Below are 23,776 nucleotides of genomic sequence, written 5' to 3'. Positions count from 1 at the left end.
CAAGGGCTCAACTCATTTCCACCATTGTAGTAAAGGGCCACTTGCCCTTAGTTTCTTAGTTTCTTCTCATATTAGTATTTCTGTCAATGAGTATCTCCTTAATGAGATTATTTGTGAGTCTCTCATAATGAGCATTTTAATTTTGTGTTGCAATATTAGTTGTACTTGAATTGTTAGAAAATTCTAGTCGGTGATACTATCACTGTTACCATCACTATTATAGAATCGTACATGAGATTTTCCATCTTGTATAGCTCCTTGAAGGTAAAAAATAAATATAAAGACTGTGCCAATATTCTTTTTTGAATCTTGATAGCTATCGACTCATTCTAGGTCTACTCTGCAATTTCTGGTAATTTTGATGATGGTGTTGACGCAAAGTTCATATTGGTACGTATGGACATTAGTTGGTTCCTTGTCAGGTCTTCTTTGGAGTCGGCCACCTCTGCTCATTGTCAAAGAGTGTCATTTTGCTCGTAATACTGAAGTTTTTGTCCTTAAAATTTCTCATGTGCCAATTCATGAAGTGTTTGACTTTTTCATTAGGAATGAAGTTCCTTTGGCTTTGGAGTGTCGTCTCAATCTTTTAAGTTTGGGTGTTGATGATTCCGAGACGTGGATGATTTCCTGTACTTAATCTCGGGCTTGTCTCACTCCTCAAATTAACCAGTACGATGACAACTACTTTGGCCAAGTTCGCCTTTTATGTTTTGTTGAAGTCTCTTTGGATTAAGGACAACCTCTTGGATTTTTTTTTTCTAGAATGTGCTCTTTGATGTTTGTATTAACTCTTATATTATAATAAGGGATGTGATTTTCACACACCCTTTTAAGCTTCTTAAATACATCTCTTTATTTATGGTCGTTAAATTGAATAAATTAACCAGAATCAACTACTATAATTAAACAAGGGTGTAAGAGGCTAAAAGAGATGTGTGAAAATCACTTCCCTATAACAAAAGCGGTATAATTTTTGCTTCAAAAACCCAAAAAAAAAAGTTACTAATAGTATGCTATAGTGTTTTTGTTCTTGACTTGTAAATGAAAAATTTTAAGTCAAACTTCTGTCAATGGAGAGTTCGATATACACCAAATTATTATGTTGATACATTGTATGACTTAGCCTAAATTTTTCACCCCTTTAGTGAAACTATTGTTGTATATTGAAAAAAGTTTTAAGAAAAATTAAAATACTAATCGTTGAACATTTGACCTTTAACAAGTATAGAACTAATCTCAGTCTTTGTTTTTTTATAAGAAAAATCATCCCAAAGTCAAAGTAACGTTTGTTGAACATTAATCCCCAAGTTAAAATGGCGAAAAGAACGTCTATTATACATACAGACTTCACAAAATTTCGGCACTTTTGTCACCGGTGTATATGGACAAATATACCTTTGTGGTCCAACAAGAGAGGATGTAGACTTCTCGAAATAGCCAATAAGCAATGATCTTTGGGGAGTTGGGAGGTTCGATCGTATGCATTTGGAATACTACTTGGCATGGACATTATGTTAGCCATTATCATCGTCTAACTATTATTCTTTAGGCAACGGCGTCTTATGACTTCTGAGTTTTGCATGCCTCCCTTGTAGCAATATTCTTGCCAATTGCTAGAATATGATTGTATTGCCTTAATTTTAAACTAGCACACCTCTATTTTTTTTCTTACAAATTGAATTTAAAAATTGATTAAAAAAAAACACACACACACACACACACACAACTATCCCACGGAGTTTTTCAATTCTCAAAGTTTTTAGTTAATTTTTTTTTAAATGGTATATTTTATGGATCACCCCATCATTCTTTTTTAAAAATTATAATTAAATAAGGATTATATATATATATATATATATATATATATATATATATATATATATATATATATATATATATATTGGATGTTTCACCAAATTGTCATTCTCCCTTAAATAGAGTAATGACAATTCTACATAAATTCTAAAATATTTTGAATGTAAAACAATTCTACCTAAATTCTAAAATCCATGCTGTAAGATTTGAAGCTATTCATCAATTTTTTCCTCAATTTAAGTCGTGAGAAATGTATGTGAAGCTAAATTGACAATTTTTAATGAGTATAATAATTTTTTTTTGAAAAAATAGTGCAAAGGAGTTTGCTTCGGAGGGTAAATAGGCTGTTAGTTGTGCACCCATATGCAACGTCAATAGCTTATAGAAACGAAAATAACAATGTTATCTTCTAAAGTATGTCACATGAATATAAGTCACCTGATTTAATTTGACTAAAAATGAAATAGAAAATCTTAAAGTAGCGATAAAGAACCATTTTTAATGAGGTTAAAGACTTGTTTTTTCAAAATAAAAATATCCCCCATATTCTCTATCTCTCCTCATGTGATCCAAAACTGAACCCTAATTTTTTCTTCTCCAATCATCCGGCCCCCTTGCTACTTCTTAGGAACGGCGACAACCCTTTTTCCTTCTTCCTCTACGCCCTTTACTTCAACCTTCACTCACTGCCTTGCAACTCCCCCTTCCTCGTCTCTTTACCCTTTTTAGTGAGCAACGGTCCATGGGTTTGGTTGGTATGGTTGTGGTGGGTCAAAATTGCCTTTCTACTGCTGGTTTCCATGGTGGTTATACGCTCCTTGACTGTTCCAATGGTTGAGCTGCCTTCCATAACCAAATTCATAATCAATCTTGCCTTGGGCTACGATTGATGTAAATCCAACTTGATTTACCTACCAACAGTTCGTGCGTGTGTGGTTAGGATCTAGGAGCATATGCTTTTGATATCCATTTTGTAAGGTCCACTTCATAATATGTATATCAAAAATCCAAACCATCTATATTATAGTACATCATTCATAGAACATCATTATAAAAAAAAAATTAGAAAATCCAAAACTATTAAGATATTCATTTGTAATGAAGAAAATGGACGAATGCGGTTTTATAAAGAAACACTAAATTTAATCCAACAGTCATATGGTTACAAATTTGGGTGACTTTTGATAAACCTGATCTTTGAGGTAAAACATAAAAGATAAACAGTTGGATCATTAAAATACATTACGAAATCGACTCCACAAAAACATGTATAAAAAACATGGATCCCCAGATCCTAACATATATAGATTTATGTAAATTCTAAGGTAAGTGTATCATTGCCAATCCTATATATTTTTCACAGGTGTTATTGAATTCTTAATTAAAAAGTGAGGGTTTTTAGTTATAGTTGTAGGGCATATATTTCACCACAAGGCCTCGTTTGATAAGGAGGACTAACTTGGATCAAACTATTCATTACATTGAAAGCATTTTGAAGGAAGAGATGAATGAAATTTCATATTTTGTCCAAATTGAAGGTTACTCGTGAAGAAAATATATCTTTACTAGTCTCCACAAAAATAATAGGATTAAAACGGATAACTTTTCTTCATGAGTAATCTTCAACTTAAAAAATATAAATAAATAAAAACTATCATCCATTACTTTCTTCAAAATCCCTTCAAATATAATGAATAGTCCTAGCTAAATTAATCTCTCGTCGAGGCCTAAACGTTTGTTGACTTAGAAAAACAAGACCACTTAGTTAAGTATTGAATATTAAAGAATTTGTTTGTATGTCGTCTGTCGTCATAGACAAATTAAAAAATGAAAAGGGGGCCACTGGGGTGAGAGATTTTTCAGTGTGATTGGTACAAGAAATGGTATATCACGTGTTACTATACAAATTGTGGGAAATGTGTGTTAAAAAATTATTAACTTAAAAAATAAAATTTCTCACCACATCTATTAAAACACGTGGTGTACCACTTGTGTTCTTTTTACAACTAAAAATTTCTCCAGTGGGGTGTGGTGGGGTTGGAAAGAAGATGAAGATCTAATCTCACCAATTTGATGGTATTGGTCAGTCTTTTACATTCTCATTGGCCTACGAATTGCTAAAAACTTAAATGGGTTGGTGACAACGCTTCAGTACCAAACAAAAATGTATTAGAAAAATTAAAAAATGGCATCCGTCAATGGATAAGAAGTCGTGGTCTTGTCCAACCTCCCTATAAGATCCTTCGTCCACAGTTTCGTTAGGTGTCTATCTCTCATAAGAAATTAGTTGATAAATTGGGTTTTTTTTTTTTTTAAGTGAACGTTTCTTTAATTTTCTTACTTACCATACTCTTTTTTTTAAGAGGGAATAACTAGTGGTGAGTCACGGTTATCCATTCATTTCGAGCTCGGAGAGGTTATGGAGAATTTCATCCTACTCGTGGTTACAGTCAAGCAGACTCATCAGCTCAAAGTATCGAACCCGAAACCTTCCACACTTTTTTGTTTATTGGAGAGCAGTAGTTCGTGCCCTTACCACTGGGCCACTTACTTACCACTTGTTGAAATGCTTTCATTTTTTTATGATGTTGTTTTAGTTCATCCCCAAGTGGCAACCTTGGATGTTTCATTTTACAATTAAGGAAATGTTTTGGTTAATTAGATCATCACAAAATCATAGTACTTTAGAATGAAGTCATGAATTTTGTTGGTGTTAACTTCAATCAGATTGCCACAATTAGCTAATCATCGGTCTAATTTGAGCTTGGATAATTTTTAGGGTAAGATTAATAAAATTGCAGTGCTTGATATTCGTAAAATATTTTTTTTTTTGTCAAACCATAGATTGTTAGATTAGGGAGCTGGCGTGATTTGAACCCACATCTTGGTATAAGAGCAACACTCTTCTCCATCACTATGATAGAGGATCACTTGTGTAAAATAATTAATTCAAAATATGACTTTGTTAACAACAGTCATTCACTTAGGTTGTTTGCCTAAAACTGGATACATGTATATAGATGCAAATGTAAGACTCAAATTGGAGAAATTGCAGCCATTATTATCAATATAATAATTTGGAGTAAATACCATGCAAAGATTCAACACCCCTATGAATTTCTCCTTTTGCTTTCACCAACCCCCCTTCTGAAAAGAAGCGGTGGTTGGTAGTGGGCGCATGACTTATCCATAAATTCCCCAAAATTTTGTTTTAAATTTTTCTTGTTGCAAAGCTAATGGCACATTATCTTCACTAGACTTTTGTTTAGTTTTCTCTCTACTGTTGTAAGTAGGTAAAGAACCAAAAGCTTTCGGCACCCTCAGCGTCAGCTTTGCCTGGTCAATGAGAAATTTTTAAGTGTATCAAAAAATACTGTCCAATGTATTATAATATAAGTAGTTGGACACTTTAAAAAAAAATCTCAACCATTTATATTATGACATTTAATGTCGGACGGACATTGAAAAATTTCTTCTCGTCAAGGATTCAGTCTCAAAGTTCTGTTTTAAATTATTTTGTCAAATTTGTTTAAAATCGAAACCTAATCATGTTATATGCCGCAATGAGAACATGCGTATCCAATAAATAATAAATAAAAACACTGAAAAATAAACATTTTTGGGTATTGCAAATTACACCGATGTTCATTTTTCAACATGCATCGATATATTATCATCGATCGCGCGGATCCAAAAGATCTGTTGTATGAATCATTGATAACATGCAATACATAAAAAAAGAAAGAAAAAAACATCTTTTTGGGTATATTGCATGGATTCTCGACATGAATCACGTGGATGTATAAATATGTGTGTGTGATAAGGTACGCACATTAACAGCATGGCTAGATATTATAATACCTTAAGGATGGGAATACATACCTTAAGGAAGGGAAGTGGGATGAAGAGAACGATATGTACCTTTCATGGCTTCTTACTTGCGTCGCATGTTCTGATTCAAAAACTAAAAAGAAAGGAAAACGAGGGGGATGAACAGCATTATATATCAATTTTTATGCTAAATCGTGCCATACTTTCAACAACTTAACATTTTATTTGGATAGTGATCTTAGAGATACCAATTCATATCTTGAAATTGTGGTATTTAATTTGCTTATGTTTTCGTTCATCTTGAACATCAATTGGTATTATAAGGTTTGTGCCTTTTGCATTTTACTACCAATAAACATGTTATGTATGCTGGTATTTAAAACCGTACTGCATTTTACTACCAATAAACATGTCATGACTAACATCATAAGCATAACTTCTTTTATTTAAATGTTACTGTCTGGATTTCATCTAGATGTACCTTCGATCGTCTAATTTCTTTGTCTGTAACACGTTTCTTCGCTCAACACAAGATTGCCTCTTTTAGGATATATAAAAACCCTACTGCATTGGTTTTACATTTTAAAAAGATACCGATGCTAAATGCAGACGCTCAAAATCAGCCGTGATACAACTCTCAAATGCGGTTAATGACTACTTTATTTTGGTGGTTGTTTGTGCAACTCCTTTGGCCAAATCCTGTCCGACTGTCCGTATATAGAGGCGAAGCTGCATCCCTAAATTCTGCCATAAGGAGGACCTTATAAATACTGTGACGCTAATACGAGGGCCATCTTGAATTTGGGAAGGAATAACAAGTTAAAATTTTCCCAATCGAATCATTAATGGAAGGAAATAACTAATAAGATATGGATTTGGGGGAAAGAAAAAATACAAAGAGATCATTGCGAATATCCTACCAAACACGTACCAATAAAATCCAATCATAAAATGGGGTTGGTAAGCTTTCCACTAAAATTTGGTGCATAAAAGAAATAGGTCGGTGCACACCACCTATTTTTACCTCTTACGCGCTTTTCTCAATTTTCGGTCATCGGATCGAATGAATTGAAGAATATCAATTAACAAAAATTAACAAGAGTATATGAAACATAAAAATGAACATGTGAATAGCACTACCCAAGAAATAATAGGAACGAACTAGTGATGCAAAAATCAAACAGAAAAAAAGATATGATAGTGTTGCCCACACACTCATCTTTACCTCCCACACATCCTTATTAATTTTTTGTCATTGATCTTTTTCAATTCATTTGATCCAACAGTCAAAAATTGAGAGTGATATGTAAGAAGTAAAAAATGAGTGTGTAAATAGCACTAGCCAAAAAATATATCAAATGATTATTCAATAACCTAGGCAGCTGAAGCAAAATACCCCAAATCATGTTTTTGTTTGTTTTGTTTTTCGTTGCCCTAAAACTTTTAATCAAGTAATTTGCGTGCACAAGTAACTAAAAGCACATTGTCATATAGATTTGTTTGAGATTTAGGGGCGCACGAAATTGTGTCAATTTCCAAAGTGATTGCGTCAAGCACCTTTGTAATAAAAAATACAAAAGCAAAAGAAAATAAAAGTGAAGAAATCAAAACTAGCTTTAAAATAAAAAAAAAAAATTGGATTTTTTAATTTTAGTTTAAGATTTATTTTATTTTTTATACAATGATATATTTACACAAAAGGATGCGAGAATGAATTAATATTGAATTTGGCATTTCAAAGATTCGAAACTAAAACTCCTCATCTAACTTAATAAATCTTATATTTCAACAAAAAAAAATAAACTAAAATAATAATTATACATCTAAAATATGAAAATTATATTAAATTAATTCATATATTTCTTTCTTTCTTCTACTTTTTTCTTCAACATGCATTGCTTGTATGGCATTGCGAGTTACTTTATTAATGCAATCAATTTTAGAGAGGGATAATCGAATATAACTCTGAACGGAATTTGCAAAACCATTCCAATATTCCTAAATAGTCAAGGAATTTAATATTCTAATTCTGACATTTCAGTCAAACAAACGAGGTCCGAGTGAAAAGTTAACTATCGTAATTAGTGAGTATAAGTCCCTCTACGATATTTTATTTTTAGGGGGTCAGAGATTAGACTAAAACACACAATAAGTCATCCATAATATAATTAAGTATCGATTTTGTCATAAATCAAACTTCAAATCTTTTATTTACAAATGCGGACAAATATGAGTATATCATAATTAATATACTAGTAGTGAATCCAATAAATTATATGAGAGGAGGAAAGCAATAATTATCGAGTTAAAAATGATAGAATAAATTGAATAATCACCTTAAAAGATGACAGAATTACCTTGTTTCAACCAATTGTATTCAACCATTAGATAAGTTCGTAAAAAGTTTGCAAAAAAAGAATCCATCTGTTAGATATCCTAATCTTATTATGTTAATGCTACTAAACCGTAAAACTTGATGATAATTTACATTTACCTCATCATAAACTACATATGCTGCTCTAAAACACACTTGTACGCCATGTGTCATCGCATGAATGGTGCAGTTTACATAATCAAACACAAATTTACATCATCAATAATTTACATTTACATTTAAGGTTTTACAACATTAACATGTTACATTTGAATTTAATTTAAGACGCTCTCTTTACAGTTTGCACATTTCCTTAAACGTTCTATAAAACCGCTATCGTTTCACCTTAAAAAAACAATAAAATTTACATCGATCATAAGACAATACCACGCCACCTTTTACAAGGAATTTTACTTGTCACACGAACAATTGTTTTGGCAGAGAAATAGGGTGACGTGCTGCTTTCGTGCCTTTCCTTCAGAGAGCCTGCTTTCTCACCAACCCCATCTCCCCTTTCTTCCCTTCCCATCCGGTTATCATTGACAAGTAAAAGGCCGCGTTTTTAAACCCCAGCTAAACTACACATGTTGTTCCGAAACAGACTTATACGCCACGTGTCATCACGTGAACGGTCGTAGATCATGAAGATCCAAGGGCTACCTGGAGTTTTCAACTAACGCGTCGGCCTACCAACCCCAACACTCGATGTGGGATGTCCTCTATATAAACAAGGCAATTACGGGTGAACCAACTCAGGAAAATACTTGTAAATTTTCCTTCCACCCGAAATTTAGAGCACCACCTCTTTCCATTCCTTTCCTTTCGTAACTCATTTCCTTATTCATTCTCTTCAACGAGGCTTTTATCCCACTTAGTTTTTCCCGGCAAGGTTTTTCTCGGCTCCATTTCATTCCCATTCTTTCTTATCCCTACTTTGGTATTGCTTGTGATCGGGGAAGCAAATGGAACCTGGAAATAACCAAAATGTCAACGAAAACAGCTCCCTGGAGTCGTTTTGCGTAGGGCATGAGAAGGTACTTGCGACACATGACCCATTGAACTGGGGGATGGCAGCTGAAGCACTGAAAGGGAGCCATCTGGACGAGTTCAAACGGATGGTCAAGGATTACAGGAAGCCAGTGGTGAAGCTTGGTGGCGAGAGCCTGACGGTGGCTCAGGTGGCTGCGATTGCCAACCATGACGGTGCCAAGGTGGAGCTGTCGGAGGACAAAAGGGCTGGGGTAAAGGCCAGCAGTGATTGGGTTATGGATAGCATGGGCAAAGGCACAGACAGCTATGGTGTGACCACTGGCTTTGGTGCAACCTCGCATAGGAGAACCAAGCAAGGTGGAGCTCTTCAGAGGGAGCTAATTAGGTAATAAATTAACCTACGATTCTCTAATTAATTAATGCTCTCCATTGAATTAGAATTATATCCATCATCTTTACTTGGAGATCCTAATGCTATTAATTAGTTTGTTAATTTTACTTATTCAAGGCAAGTAGTTCAACTTTGATAATCGACTCGGTTATTTAAGAGATTTTTCAGTGTGCTAGAAACAATGACCAGCACACAAAGTATAATAATACAATTAGTTGAAATTCTTTTTGTTTTATACTTCTAACCAATTATGTTATTACACTTTATGTATCAAGCCGTAATTCCGACATGCTGAAAAATTTATCCAGTTATTTCTTAAATGAATTTCTTCCATATTAGGAATCATTCCTTTGTACTCAATCGGAATTGACATGTATACAAGTGGCACTAAATTCCACTTGTTTAAAGAGCCGCAACCCGACATATATGCATAAATAACTTATAAAAAGTACAAAATGAAAAGTTCCGGCCTTGAGGGGTACGTAAGAAGATATGGCTCGGATAAAAAACGAGGTGTCTACTTTTTGCTATGTTAGGTGGAATTTACGATTAAATTGCATAATTATATGGTATGGCAGCAAAATTGGTTACCAGTATTGTCTCACCTTATGTATTTATTGATGTCGGTATGGGTTTGGTGATTGTATTATTTGAAATAACCTTACCAAATAAAAAGGAAAAAAATGAAAAAAAAATGATGTAATCAAATTAAAATATATTCCCATTAGTAGAATTTGCGTGCCTAGCACGTGATTGCAAGAGTCAACTTCCAATACAATTTTGGTGCATTTATTCCTTTTTGGTCCCCAAATAATCTGGTCCATATGACATACAATGACAACGACAACAACATGCCTCTGTTTTTTTGGTTTTCTCCAAGTCCACCAGAATGTGCTGCCCACGTCGATGTGTTCAGCTCATTATTAAACATAACCAAAACTCATCCTACTGCACGTAGCTCGAACGATTAACAACATTTATTTTGTATTAAAAAGTAAGAATTCATTTTAATAATGTTTATTGTCATTTTTAATAATTAATAATAGTTGTGTAAAGTTCTCGCGTCATATTCTTTTGTTTTTTTTAAATAGTTGTGTTTTGTCTTAAGGACAAAATTTCACTTTAATCTAGTCTAAACTACGAAGAGGCACATTTAACTCGGGTGCATAGGGAGCACATCTGCTTTACCTAATGTGAATGCGCCATGTATGCTTTAATAACAATTTGTATTAGTTGCTACTCAAGCTGACTTGTGTGCCATTTTTGTTGAACAGATTCTTGAATGCTGGGATCTTTGGCAGCAGCACAGAATCAACCCATATTCTGCCTCACACAGCAACAAGAGCAGCAATGCTAGTGAGGATCAACACCCTCCTCCAAGGCTACTCTGGAATCAGATTCGAAATCTTGGAAGCCATCACCAAGTTCCTCAACAACAATGTCACCCCTTGCCTTCCCCTCAGGGGCACAATCACTGCCTCAGGGGACTTGGTTCCGCTCTCGTACATTGCCGGGCTTTTGATAGGCAGGCCAAATTCCAAGTCCATCGGGCCTAATGGCAAAACCCTAACCGCTTCTGATGCCTTCAAGCTAGCTGGAATTGATGGTGGGTTCTTTGAGTTGCAGCCAAAGGAAGGGCTTGCATTGGTCAATGGAACTGCTGTTGGGTCTGGTTTGGCTTCTATGGTTCTGTTTGAGTCCAACACACAAGCACTTTTATCAGAAGTGTTGTCGGCAATTTTCGCCGAAGTTATGCAAGGAAAGCCTGAGTTTACAGATCACTTGACTCACAAGTTAAAGCACCACCCTGGCCAAATTGAAGCTGCAGCAATAATGGAACACATTTTAGCTGGAAGTGATTATGTAAAAGCAGCTGAAAAGGTGCATGAGATGGACCCTCTTCAGAAGCCAAGGCAGGACCGGTATGCTCTTAGAACATCTCCCCAATGGCTAGGCCCACAGATTGAGGTGATCAGAGCAGCAACGAAGATGATTGAGAGGGAGATCAACTCAGTGAATGACAACCCTTTGATTGATGTCTCAAGAAACAAGGCATTACATGGAGGAAACTTTCAGGGCACCCCGATCGGTGTTGCCATGGACAACACCAGATTAGCCATTGCTGCAATTGGAAAACTTATGTTTGCTCAGTTCTCGGAGCTTGTCAATGACTTTTACAACAATGGGTTGCCTTCAAATCTCACGGCAAGCAGCAACCCCAGCTTGGATTACGGGTTCAAAGGCGCTGAAATCGCCATGGCGTCTTACTGCTCGGAGCTCCAGTTCCTTGGTAACCCTGTCACAAACCATGTCCAGAGTGCAGAGCAGCACAACCAAGATGTCAACTCCTTGGGATTGATTTCTTCACGAAAAACTGCTGAGGCTGTTGACATATTGAAGCTCATGTCATCCACTTTCCTAGTTGCATTGTGCCAAGCTATTGATTTAAGGCATTTGGAAGAGAATTTGAAAAGCACAGTGAAGACCACTGTCAGTCAGGTTGCCAAGAGAGTCCTCACTGTGGGCTTGAACGGCGAGCTTCACCCATCTCGGTTCTGCGAAAAGGACCTCCTTAAGGTCGTCGATCGTGAGTATGTTTTTGCCTACATCGATGATCCCTGCAGTGCTACATATCCTCTAATGCAGAAACTGAGGCATGTACTAGTTGAGCATGCATTGAGCAATGGTGAGAAGGAGATGAGTACAAGCACTTCCATTTTCCAAAAGATTACAGCTTTTGAGGAGGAATTGAAAACCCTTTTGCCGAAAGAGGTCGACAATGCCCGGGCTGAGTACGAGAACGGGAAAACAGCAATCCCAAATAGGATCAAGGAATGCAGGTCTTACCCATTGTACAAGTTTGTGAGGGAGGAGTTGGGGACTGATCTGTTGACTGGTGATAAAGTGAGATCACCAGGGGAAGAATGTGACAAGGTTTTCAGTGCTATGTGTGCTGGGAAGTTGATTGATCCTCTGCTAGATTGCTTGAAGGAGTGGAATGGTGCTCCTCTTCCTATTTCTTAAGAGTGCTTTTGGGGGATTTTTTTTACTTGTTAAAAGTTTATGTTCTCTTTTACAAGGCTATAGGACCTTGATACTGAAAATTCTATGTTTTTCTTTAAATAATTGTTTTCACTTTTACATTTTATTACCTGTATGTTATCTGCATTGTACTGGATCTTCTGCAGATGAACAAAATGTATCATAAACAAGTCACAAAAGGTGTCTTTATTTGTTCAACAAGCTCTCTCTCTCTCTCTTACTCATTCTCTCTCACACACACACACACAAATCTTGCAAATCTTGCAAAAAGTAGTGATAGATTGTAGTTACAGTGGTTAAGAACCAATTCTTCGAGGGTTCATGTTCGAATCTTTCTTCTGCTGACATCATTTGATATTGTAAAAAGAGCTTGATTTCAACTTTATTCTTAAACCAGCTAAGTTGAAATTTGAGAATCCAAACATTAATTTTCTTTGAGCAAACTAGCCGGATTCAAAGAAAATTGACATCTACAATTCACTACCTGATGTCGTTAAACGCCGCTCAATACGGTACAACATTGATTTAATCTGCGTAGCTAGCTAGCTTCATTATACAATGAAAATGTTGTTTGCAACTTTGTATTGATGAATTCCCGCAGGGCTTTGAAGTTGCGAATAAAGGGTGTCATGGTACAGTAACAAAACTCTGCAGCCTGCAGCAGGCGCTGTGGGGATGACTCAAGTGTTTTGGGGATGAATTCCAAAAGCAATAACTCCTTTGAAATTCAAATTCAAAATCATTGTTATTTTCAGCAGCCAATGAAATTCCTGTGTGAAGCTCCTCTGCTGCTGCTGCTGTATGAAGTAGTAGTACAATTTTTTTTTTTTTGAAAAGTTGTAGAAAGCATATCCATCTACGAACCGTACTTCTGCATATGAGTTTTGTTCTTTAAGGCTGACTGTTGATGTGAATTATAGTTGTGTTATATATCTTCTGATATTCATAAGAACCAACAAACTATAACGGAAAAATGAAATTAGGTGACTTGGTAGGTGCTTTTTAGATGCCTTGGATACATAGTCGTTTTTTGCTAAAATCAAATCGGTATATTTTATCAATGTTTTAAAAGGCGAAGGCGTGGGTGAAGCGTTTGATGGATGGCCTCGCCTAGGCGAAAGCCTTAAGCCGCAAGCCTCACGAGACCTACTTTTTTTAATACATATTTTATACATATAAAAATATAATAGTCACAAACAAGTTTAACTCACATAACCAAGTTTAATCAAACAATCTAATTAATCAATTTAAAACATCTACTTAAGTAAGTGCCTATTTATATGAGAGTTTTGAATATTATTTATGTGGGATAGGTATTCTTAATAAATAAATAAATAAATAAGGAAAAAAATATAACGAATTTTAAAAAAAGAATAATATAACATTAAGAAAATAATAATCCAAATAAAAAGATGTTTTCTTTTCTACGGCCATGAGAATATTCAAGAAAATAGTAAAAACAAAAACAAAACAATGCTTATCTAATATATATATCTAGTATATGAGTAAATAAATATTAGAAATAAAAAGTGAAGAGAAAAAAGATAGTGGGGTAATAAATGTCTTTAAAGTGGGATTAGTTTTTTTAAAAAAAGTGAAGATAATGGGGTAATAAATATGGCAAAGTAGGGTCAGTTTAAGCATTAACAAAAGAAAAAAAAAATTAAAAATACCAACTCAGCCTTAAAAACCTAGGGGTCTTCTTCATCTTCTTCATCTCCTTCACGGGTGTTCATGGCGTGCAACTCCAAATAGCTCTGCAACTCTAAAAAATTTCCAGATTTTTGAAACTTAAAAAAGAAAAGGGGACGCCCAATTGACGCCTCAGGCACATCTTAGGTGCCTAGGCGCACCCCAAGAAGCCTAGGTGTGTATTTCGCCGACTCCCTTAAAATAGAGGCGAAAATGGTGAAGTCCCACCTCCAAGGCTGCCTAGGCGCGCCCCAAGGCGAGTCTTTTAAAACACTGATTTTATCAGAAAACTCACCTACATTGCATGCGTACTAACAGATGTGCACGTATAAGCAACCAAACCAAACGATCTCAGAGTCACACTCACACAGGAAGACATTGTAGGCGAAAAGATGATCAATGCGAAATTATACAAATGTAGGCTTGAAATTAAGCACAATTAACCTATTGTTACTTACTATGGAAGAAACTACAGAAAAATTATCTGCAAAAAAAGTTAAGATAGACTGATATGTTTATCTATACAAATTAGTCTATCGGAGAGTCGAATTGGGAAGAGCAATGATACAAAGAGTAGCATCAAAAGAAACTGTTCATGCGCGCAGTTTTGGATAATCTCATAAGCGATGATTGTGAGAGCTCTTTCCGTGGGATGAATTGAGTCCGAATATAAATATTTAGATGCTTTTGTTCGTTCGAACGGACTCAGCAGGTTACATAATAGCAAATTTATTTTTATGTTGTTTTTAACTTTGTATTGACGAATTCCTACAGGCTTCGAAGTTGCCAATGAAGTGTGTTGCGTTACTGGGATCATCTGAAGTTACAAAACTTTGCAACCAGGCACATGCCCGGTCTGCTATATATATATATATATATATATATATATATATGTAAAACAAGGAAATCAAACACGTTTGCAATAGCAACAAGAAGTTCTAATTAGCTTCTTTAAATTATGGACAAATATAGGTTGTAAAAAAGATCGTACCCAGTGCACAAAGCTCCCGCTTTACGCAGGGTCTGAGAGAGGTGAATGTCGGCTAGCCTTACCCCCATTTTATGGAGAGGCTGCTCCCAAGTCTCGAACCCGAGACCTACCGCTCATGGGCGAAGACATTTGCCATCGCACCAAGTGCGACCTCTTTATGGACAAATATAGGTATTCAGAAATTTACATATCCAAACATATATGCAGAATTATCAATACAAAAACATGTTTAATTGCATCCATCTTTTGAGAAAATAAAACTCTAAGTAGACCAAAGTTTAAGAAACAGTGCTACAATTTTCTGTTATAAAGTATTAAAATCCATGCATGCTGAAGAAATAAAGCTTTGAAATTTATGAGTCTGGAATAATTCTACACCTACGCACTTTTTTACTGTTCAAGTCCGATTGGAGAGTTTGTCCGGTATGACGGGTCTAAAGCCCGGACTGATATTTTGTGACCGGTCCATTCTAAATTTTCGCTTATTGAAAATTTTCTATGATAGTCAGATTAACATTTTTGAAAAGAAAAATAGGTGACAATTGGAACCTTGTTCAAATAAAGTCAAATTAAATAAAGTTGGAAATTGAAGTTTGTTTGGAAATGACAATAGCGTTTAAAATCATGTGGTAAATCTTCAAAACTATTCGGTCATGGTAGGTGAAGTAGGAGAAGGCAATGGTTAAGCAAACTGTCTAATCAAGGATGGCTATGTATTATCAATAGTTTTTTTTTGAATTTTTACGAAATTATTATAATAATTTAAAAATGAAGGAGTTCGAATTCGAGACGCATGGATTGAAGTCCAACATCTTATCCATTAGGATATTGGATGAAATGTTGTAAAAGTAGGTGACATTTGACAGACAATTTGTTTCTTTTTGGTATATGTTCATATCATGTTTTGCTTGTAACATGCAGGAGAAATGTAAAGGGTTTTTATTTTTTTTTATTTTTTATTTTTGTTTGTGGTGAGAGGCAGTAAAATACTATTATACCCTTCGATGTCAACCAAAAGCTTTATACCTAAACTACATATTAATAGCAAATGGTCATTTAACATAGTAGTGGAAATGTGATGAGCCTTCGCATGATGACATGAATTCGAACCTTGTTATTAACTAATCTAATATTTAATCTAACAAAATCTATCGTTTGATAAAAAAAAAACATATTAATAAAACTCAACTTGTCAACCAAAAACCAATGAAAATACTATTATAACCTTTAATACATAATTGGAAAAAAAATTATTAGAAACTGAAAAAATGTGAGCGTCAAAATAATTTCACACAATCACTGGCTTCGGATTCCGTAGGAACTCCGAAGTTAAGCAAAAAGTAGGCCAGAGCACTCGCAGGATGGATGATTCACTGGGAAGTTGCTCGTGAGTTCCAAAAAACAAAACTGTGAGGTAATGGTAAGCCCAAAGCGAACAATATCGTACTACAGTGGTGGAACGGGCCCGGGATGTGGTGAAAACGGGCCGGGATGTGACATCATATCACTACTCTTTCTCCCTCTCTATTGAAAACAATATTTGTGAAAAATAATATTATATTTCTCACACATAAATGTGTGGCCTTTGCTAGTTATTTATTAATAGAACACCTTTTCTTAACAACAAAAGTTAACAAAAATACTATTATACTCTTCATGCATAATTGAAAGAAATTATCATAAAAGAAAAATCATGAACATTAAAACAATTTCGCATAAAACTTTTTCTTTCTTTCTTCCCTTTCCTATATCTCATCAAAGCATGTCTCTCAAAATAATAGATAAAAACCTCCTACTCACATGTTTTCTCTCTCTATCCCTCTCTTTCACATTTTTCTCCAACTTGTCCCTTCTTCCATATATTTTTTGCTTTTAAATATTTTATATTTACACATACATATAGTGTGTGGTATTCATCTAATTCTAAAATAAATCAATCATCAATCATTTAAAAGAGTAGTATATCATCAAGAATTTAAATTTTAAATACTCGGTTCTCAACGGATGTGATAATGCTTTGTTACTTGAAACTAGATAAAAGTGCAGGAGTAAAAATATGATTACATGTGGGTGAGGGAAGGAAAAAAAAAACAAAAACTTGTTTATCCAAAATTACTTCAATGCCTATATATTTTTTTCTAATATTTTATTTCAGTGATGTATAAAAGGGGATAATAGGACCTTCAGTAATTTTTTGTTGACATATTATCTGATCACAACAATAACTACGAGGAGAGGAGAGGTTTCAAGTTTGAATCTTCCAATCTTCATTGTTATAAGTATGTAAACAGATATTAGATCATATTTCTAGAATGGATGCCTATAAGAAAGTTATGAACATCCTTCCTATTGCTCCCTCACAATATTAATTGAGTTTTTATGTTTTTTTTAAATAGTGCTTTAAATATTTTTTTTTTTAATGAAGCAGGGTTAGTTATGTGGCTGCTGGGAGTGGTGCCACTACATAAGACTCTCAATTATTTTGTACTTGCTTGTAAACATTTATATACTTATATGTAAAAACCAAAAATTAAAAAAATACAAACACCTACAACCAGTTGACATTTTGAGGCGATTAAATTATGTTTTGGCATATAACCTCTAAAATTTCAGAATTGGTCCTCAAATGTACTAATGTAGTTATGATTTTTTGAAGTACTAAATTATGAAATCCCAATGTAGAACCTACAAATAAAAATAAATAATCAATTTGTGAGTGGGTTGGTGAGTAGTAAAAAATTATTAAAATGAAATAATATAATAATAATAATAAAAAAGAGAAAATTGGAAAAGGCGTGGGGGTTGGTGACATAAGGTATAATTTGGTATGCAAACGGGATGAGACGGAACGAAACGGGACGGGACGGGACGGGATGGGATGGAACAAGACGTGATGGAACGGAGAAGGAGCAAAGATGCCCTCGAATGGAAACAAGGAAGAAGAAGAAGGAAACGAAGATATTATAATTTTGTGTTCCACAGATGTGGAACGAGTCGTTCCGGGGTAGTAAGACGGAACGAAAATTCACTCAAAATACGTTTCTTGGAACAACGCGTTCCATCCGTTTTAGACACACCAAACGTAAGACGTAACGCCTCGTCCCACTCAATTCCGTCCCGTCCCGTGCCACGTAACAAACGGTACCTAAGTGACATCTTACCTCCATAATCCCCACGTCTGGTATTAAGCGAACTCCTCTGCTATAAATACTTTCGTCCGCAATCTCACTCACTTTGTACTTAGCCGACCTCCCTCCCTCCCTCCCTCCCTCCCTCTGAAAACAACTCTCAGAACTCCTAGGAAATTTCATCAATGGCGCACGAGCAGATCCTCCTGGGGATGGGCAATCCTCTTCTCGACATCTCTGCCGTCGTCGACGAAGAATTCTTGACAAAGTAAGCCCCCATATCAGCTTCTTTCATTACATTTTCCCATCTTCTCTCACTGTTTGGATGCTCAGAAATTCCAGGAAAACTGATGAATACGATCTGTTGTTTTTATATTTCGATTTCCTTTCTGCTTAAATTTAATGGGTTTTTGCGATAGATCTGAAAGACTTAAACTTTGTGATTTATTTAAGAAACAGAGGAAAGTGATAAAGTCAATAGATCTGCAGGTTTTATTGGTTTCCGGTTTGTTTTCTGGGATTAATCCAATCCCATGGTTCATTAGTCGGATTATATTAGAAACCCAGATGAGCATTGGTTGAGTTTTTGTTGGTGAAATCATATGTGACTATTTTAGTTGGATCTGCTTTGATTTAGAAAAGGAAAATATGGTTACTTGCTTAATTTATTGAATTATCTAATTTCATTTCCTATGATTAGGCATTTGAAAATTTATTTACTTTTCTTTTCGTGTTGTAAGATTCATTTCCTGTTCATGTTTGGTTTCATTGTGTGATTTTAATATTGTATTTTAAGTGTTCTGCATTTTGGTAGCTTTTTTTTCCTTCTCTTTTTCGATCTATGCATTATATCGTATGGAGAACTAAATTGAGTGGTTTTTTGACAGATATGACATCAAGCCGAACAATGCCATTCTTGCCGAGGACAAGCACCTGCCCATGTAATCCATTTTTGTTCTTATCCTTGCTTCCTTGATTTTCAATTAGTAATTACTTCACCTGGATTAGAAAAGGTGTAACTTTTAAGAGTTTAAGAGGGTTTTGAGTTTTCCGATGTCGTAGTTACTTGTTTGTAAATTTTTGTGAGAATATAGTTCAAATATAAGGTCATGATTAGTTTCTGGCGTTTGCAACTACCTGAAATATTGCATTTTCTGATTCAATCTTTTTTGGATGGTTTTTCACAGGTACGATGAAATGTCTTCCAAGTACAATGTAGAGTATATTGCTGGAGGTAATTTGATAAATAGTTCACTTTGTTATTTGGTGATCCCATGCTTTATGATCTCGTCTAGAAACTTTACTGATAACGATGCCTAATTTTTCTGTCCTTTGCAAACCAGTGACTAATGATAAATATATGTTCATTGTGTTATTTTCAGGTGCTACTCAAAATTCAATCAAAGTTGCGCAGGTTTGTTTATGTTTTTAAGAGAACTTTTTATCATTATTTAATATTTATCTTATGAAGATCTGATTCAATTGTATTATGCTGAAAAAAATTTCTCAATCTCTGTGTTGTTTGACAATAGTGGATGCTCCAAGCTCCTGGCGCAACTAGTTACATTGGATCCATTGGCAAAGACAAGTACGGTGAGGAGATGAAGAAAAATTGTAAACATGCTGGTGTTAATGTGAGTTTCTTTACATCTTTACCTACCCTGCTTATTCTCCCTCAGCTATTCTGATTTTTTTTTGGATAAAAAAATATTCATTTACATTTGGGTTCAGGTGCAATATTATGAAGATGACAAAGCTCCAACAGGAACATGTGCTGTTTGTGTAGTTGGTGGTGAGAGGTCAGTTTTACATCTCCTCTAGAAGATGAATTTGAAATTGTCGTCTGCCGATTTATAGTTTTATAAAGCAAATTTCCTAGGCATTTCTTCTTTTACTTCTGTCAATACCCTGTATAATTCATTTTGATTTCATTCATTGCTCCCATAGAGATCCTTGTATCTGTCATAAATTGTTGGAACAAAAGGACCCCTGCATAAAGTTGTATATTTCATTTTCTTCTGAATTAGTCTTATAGTTTATTAAAACTTTGCGGGGATTAATTTCTTGTAACAAATAATTGTACAGGTCTCTTGTTGCTAACTTATCAGCTGCAAATTGTTACAAAACTGAGCATTTGAAGCAACCTGAAAATTGGGCTCTGGGTATTACTTCCCTTGCTCTCTTGTTAATTCAAATTTTATCCTTTCCTTGGCTTTGTTCACATGTCCTCTCCGACTCACCTTGCGCAAACTTATGCTTGAACAGTTGAAAAGGCAAAATATTACTACATTGCTGGGTTTTTCCTTACTGTGTCTCCTGAGTCCATTCAACTGGTTGCTGAACATGCTGCTGCAAACAATAAGGTATCAACCATATAGTGTTTCTTAGCATCGACAATGTAGTTGGATTCTCTCTTTATTATCCAATTCAGTAGCTTCAGCTGCCTTCTTTTGTATCTACAGGTATTCACGATGAATCTTTCCGCTCCTTTCATTTGTGAGTTCTTCAAGGATGTACAGGAGAAAGCACTTCCGTAAGTCCCTCCTCCCAGAAAAAGGAAAAGAAATGAAACTAAAATCTCTTTGTATTTCATGATAAATGTGGAGTACCGAGTGGCCTTTTTGTATAGGTACATGGACTATGTTTTTGGGAATGAGACCGAAGCAAGAACTTTTTCAAGGGTTCATGGCTGGAAGGTAACATTGCTTAGTCTTTCTTCTTTCAAATTTGACTGAAGAACTTCTAACCCTCTACAAGTCACTAACTATAATGCCTTCATCAATCAGACTGAAAATGTCGAGGAGATCGCCATAAAGATTTCCCAGTTGCCCAAAGCATCGGGTACGCACAAGAGGATTACTGTTATCACACAAGGTGCAGATCCTGTTGTAGTTGCTGAGGATGGGAAGGTGAAACTATTTCCTGTCATATTATTACCGAAGGAGAAGCTGGTTGATACCAATGGAGCTGGTATGTGATATCTCACCCGTCAATGTCATTGGATCCTTTTACCTCTTTCTTCCTGCCGTTCTGGGGGAGACTTGAGTTGTTTATTTAAAAGGAAATATAAAGCATGCAACGATATAATACTTGCCAATGCCATTTAGTCAGGAGTCTAAAGTCTTGAGCATATAAACTATCGATCTAGGCTATAAACAATTATCCATGTTATATTACTGGTCAAATGCTTGAGTGGGAAATCAGGATTACGAGTGAAGAATAGAAGAAATGTTGTTAGTTCTAAGTTGTAACTAAAAAAATATCATGATGTTTCTCGTGGCAGGAGATGCATTTGTTGGGGGATTTTTGTCACAGCTGGTTCAAGAGAAGCCGATTGAAGACTGCGTTAAAGCTGGTTGTTATGCAGCAAATGTTGTCATTCAAAGGTCAGGCTGCACGTACCCAGAAAAGCCCAATTTCCCTTAGGGTCATTTTTCGGCGGTTGAGCTCCATGTGCTTTCTATTCATTTCGTGGTAAGAGTTGGATTTCTTGCTTCTGTAACTGTGGCAGCCGGCAGAGCTTTTATCTCCTGAACCCGTTTATCTGGTATAGGAGTTTATTCGTTCTATGTACGTTTATCTTTTGTGTGATCCTTGTCACATAAAGATGACATCGATTGCAGGTTTATTACAAGACATTTTCCATATTAATATAAAAAAGGTTGAACAATATTTTTCAGTCTATTTTGTGGTCCTCTTTATTTCATGGTCGAATTCGATTGAATTGCATTCTCTTGAAACTTGGTTGATGCCCTCAGAAATTTTCTTTTAGGGGAATATGATAGAAAATATAGGAGTGTAAAGTTAGTATCTTAACGTGGTTACATCACTTTTTTCTTATTCAAACTTGATTCATCTTGTAACATTGAAAAGATAAGTGTCACGCGTTAGTGCATTACTTAAACCGTTGCTTGATGCTGAAAAATTGAAAAGTACATGTAGACTTAGTATGGTAATCAACCGTATAAAGCAATGTATCCGTTCTTTTGTTGTTTTGAGTTTGAATTCTCCTTCATATGTATCAGAGCAATTTAGAACATTGCATTGTCAAAAAAAAAAGAAAAAAGTGATAGAATTATATATAGGGAAGTGCTGTTGGCACTTCAAAAATCTCATTCCACATTCCTCACAATTGTATTTTTCCTTTCAAATATAGAAAGTTAGAAATGTAGAATGAGAATTTTGGAATTCTAATAACAATTCCCTTAACTTCAAGCAGGATTTGTGTCGTATAATTGGCATGGGAATCGCTATCTAGCTCCTATAAGAGCCTCTCTGCCCATTTAAAACAAGAAATTGAATCATGCTAGAGTATATTTTCAGTTGGAATATTAGCCTAATTAATTTGCTTCACCATCACGAATATATGTAAAAGGGATCCTACAACAGCATCTAGGAGACGGTTATGATTAACATGGCTTTTAGTGAAGATTTATAACACTAACTATAGCATTACGCAGAGTAGATTAGGCTAGCTATGGTGGAGTGGGACTTGCAATTTGAGAAAGAGTGCTATTCCTATTTCCCCATGAAGTTGCATCTCCATCATGCCGATCAAATCATAGTCGGCAGCACACTGTATGACTTGGAAAACTCGAAAGGGACTTACCTGCAACTGTGACATGGAACATCTGCTTATTTCGTCAGGTGATGAGAAAGAAACGAAAGATGTTGTATGTCACGGTTAAGGAAGTTTTCCCCAAAAAATTGAGATTTACCAACAAGGTGGGTTTAACGGTCATGAATCTGTTGTCTCCAATAACATGTCTCTTTTATGTTTTTTTAACATGTGTCCTCTAACTTAACAAAAACTTAACACTGTTAAATTTTATTATTTTGTGTTAAAAAAAAAAAATTTAGAGCAGTTATATTATCTCTTCCCCCATCTTCTTATCGACACCGGCGTCCCTCCATCTCCTCCTCTTCCTTCGTCTCCCTTTGCTCCTCCATCCTCCTCTATTTTAGCCCAAACAATTGCTTTCTCCAACTAAAATCAATGACACCGACTCCAATTCGAAGGCCTACAAGCTTCCGACCACCTGTGCGGTGGATCTGGTGAGAGATGGATCTTCTCCTTGACTTCAGCCAGTAGTGTTTGGTATATTAACACCATTTTCACATGCTTCGGTGGCAACGATGGCACCGATCCCATACCTGATTATATGAATCCCTACGGGATCCATTACAGAGTGGAACTTACAATTGTTGACCTGGAGCCGGGTTTAACTTGAAGAGAATAATGGAGTATATAAAAATGTAAAAGATGTTAACAGTTAGTTAAAAGTTACTATTGTAATAATCTCTTTTACTTTTGGTAACTTTAGTTTTACCACAGTTGGTTGTATATATATACTCTGTAATGTTATTCTTCAGGTTAATGAAAAAGTCTTTTCATTTCCTCAATATGGTATCCTCCGCCAGAAGTCTACCGACTTCAATCCTTTAATCATTTTCTCAGTACCCAAATAGATCCCTTCCGCTATTTTCTTCCCAACCAAACAGATCTCTTCAACTATTTTCTT

General features: G+C 35.2%; 2 protein-coding genes across 2 annotated transcripts; both read left to right on the top strand.

The window, feature by feature from the left end:
- Positions 1 to 8,763: 8,763 nt before the first annotated feature.
- On the top strand, positions 8,764 to 12,644 carry LOC103440652 (phenylalanine ammonia-lyase 1-like). Its single transcript, XM_029105821.2, has 2 exons — positions 8,764 to 9,395; positions 10,676 to 12,644. Exons 1-2 carry the CDS (start codon positions 8,983 to 8,985, stop codon positions 12,423 to 12,425), a joined length of 2,163 nt encoding a protein of 720 aa, XP_028961654.1. The 5' UTR covers positions 8,764 to 8,982; the 3' UTR covers positions 12,426 to 12,644.
- A 5,634-nt stretch (positions 12,645 to 18,278) lies between these two features.
- On the top strand, positions 18,279 to 21,926 carry LOC103440651 (adenosine kinase 2-like). Its single transcript, XM_008379346.4, has 12 exons — positions 18,279 to 18,522; positions 19,142 to 19,195; positions 19,442 to 19,488; positions 19,637 to 19,668; positions 19,787 to 19,888; positions 19,986 to 20,053; positions 20,340 to 20,416; positions 20,520 to 20,617; positions 20,717 to 20,787; positions 20,884 to 20,950; positions 21,041 to 21,224; positions 21,538 to 21,926. The coding sequence occupies exons 1-12, from the start codon at positions 18,440 to 18,442 to the stop codon at positions 21,678 to 21,680; spliced, it is 1,026 nt and encodes a 341-aa protein (XP_008377568.1). The 5' UTR covers positions 18,279 to 18,439; the 3' UTR covers positions 21,681 to 21,926.
- The last annotated feature ends 1,850 nt before the right edge of the window (positions 21,927 to 23,776 follow it).

This window comes from Malus domestica, chromosome 07 (genome assembly GCF_042453785.1).
Source record: "Malus domestica chromosome 07, GDT2T_hap1".
Taxonomy (NCBI): Eukaryota; Viridiplantae; Streptophyta; class Magnoliopsida; order Rosales; family Rosaceae; genus Malus; species Malus domestica.
Note: the sequence above shows the minus strand (reverse complement) of the source record. Positions and strands in the feature narration are given on the sequence as shown.

Excerpts from the sequence above, each read along its gene's own strand:
- LOC103440651 (XM_008379346.4), top strand. The coding sequence starts at position 18,440 with ATGGCGCACGAGCAGATCCTCCTGGGGATGGGCAATCCTCTTCTCGAC. Across the intron at positions 19,489-19,636 it reads TGTAGAGTATATTGCTGGAG|GTGCTACTCAAAATTCAATC; the intron begins GTAATTTGATAA and ends TGTTATTTTCAG. Across the intron at positions 19,889-19,985 it reads GTAAACATGCTGGTGTTAAT|GTGCAATATTATGAAGATGA; the intron begins GTGAGTTTCTTT and ends ATTTGGGTTCAG.
- LOC103440652 (XM_029105821.2), top strand. The coding sequence starts at position 8,983 with ATGGAACCTGGAAATAACCAAAATGTCAACGAAAACAGCTCCCTGGAG. Across the intron at positions 9,396-10,675 it reads CTTCAGAGGGAGCTAATTAG|ATTCTTGAATGCTGGGATCT; the intron begins GTAATAAATTAA and ends TTTGTTGAACAG.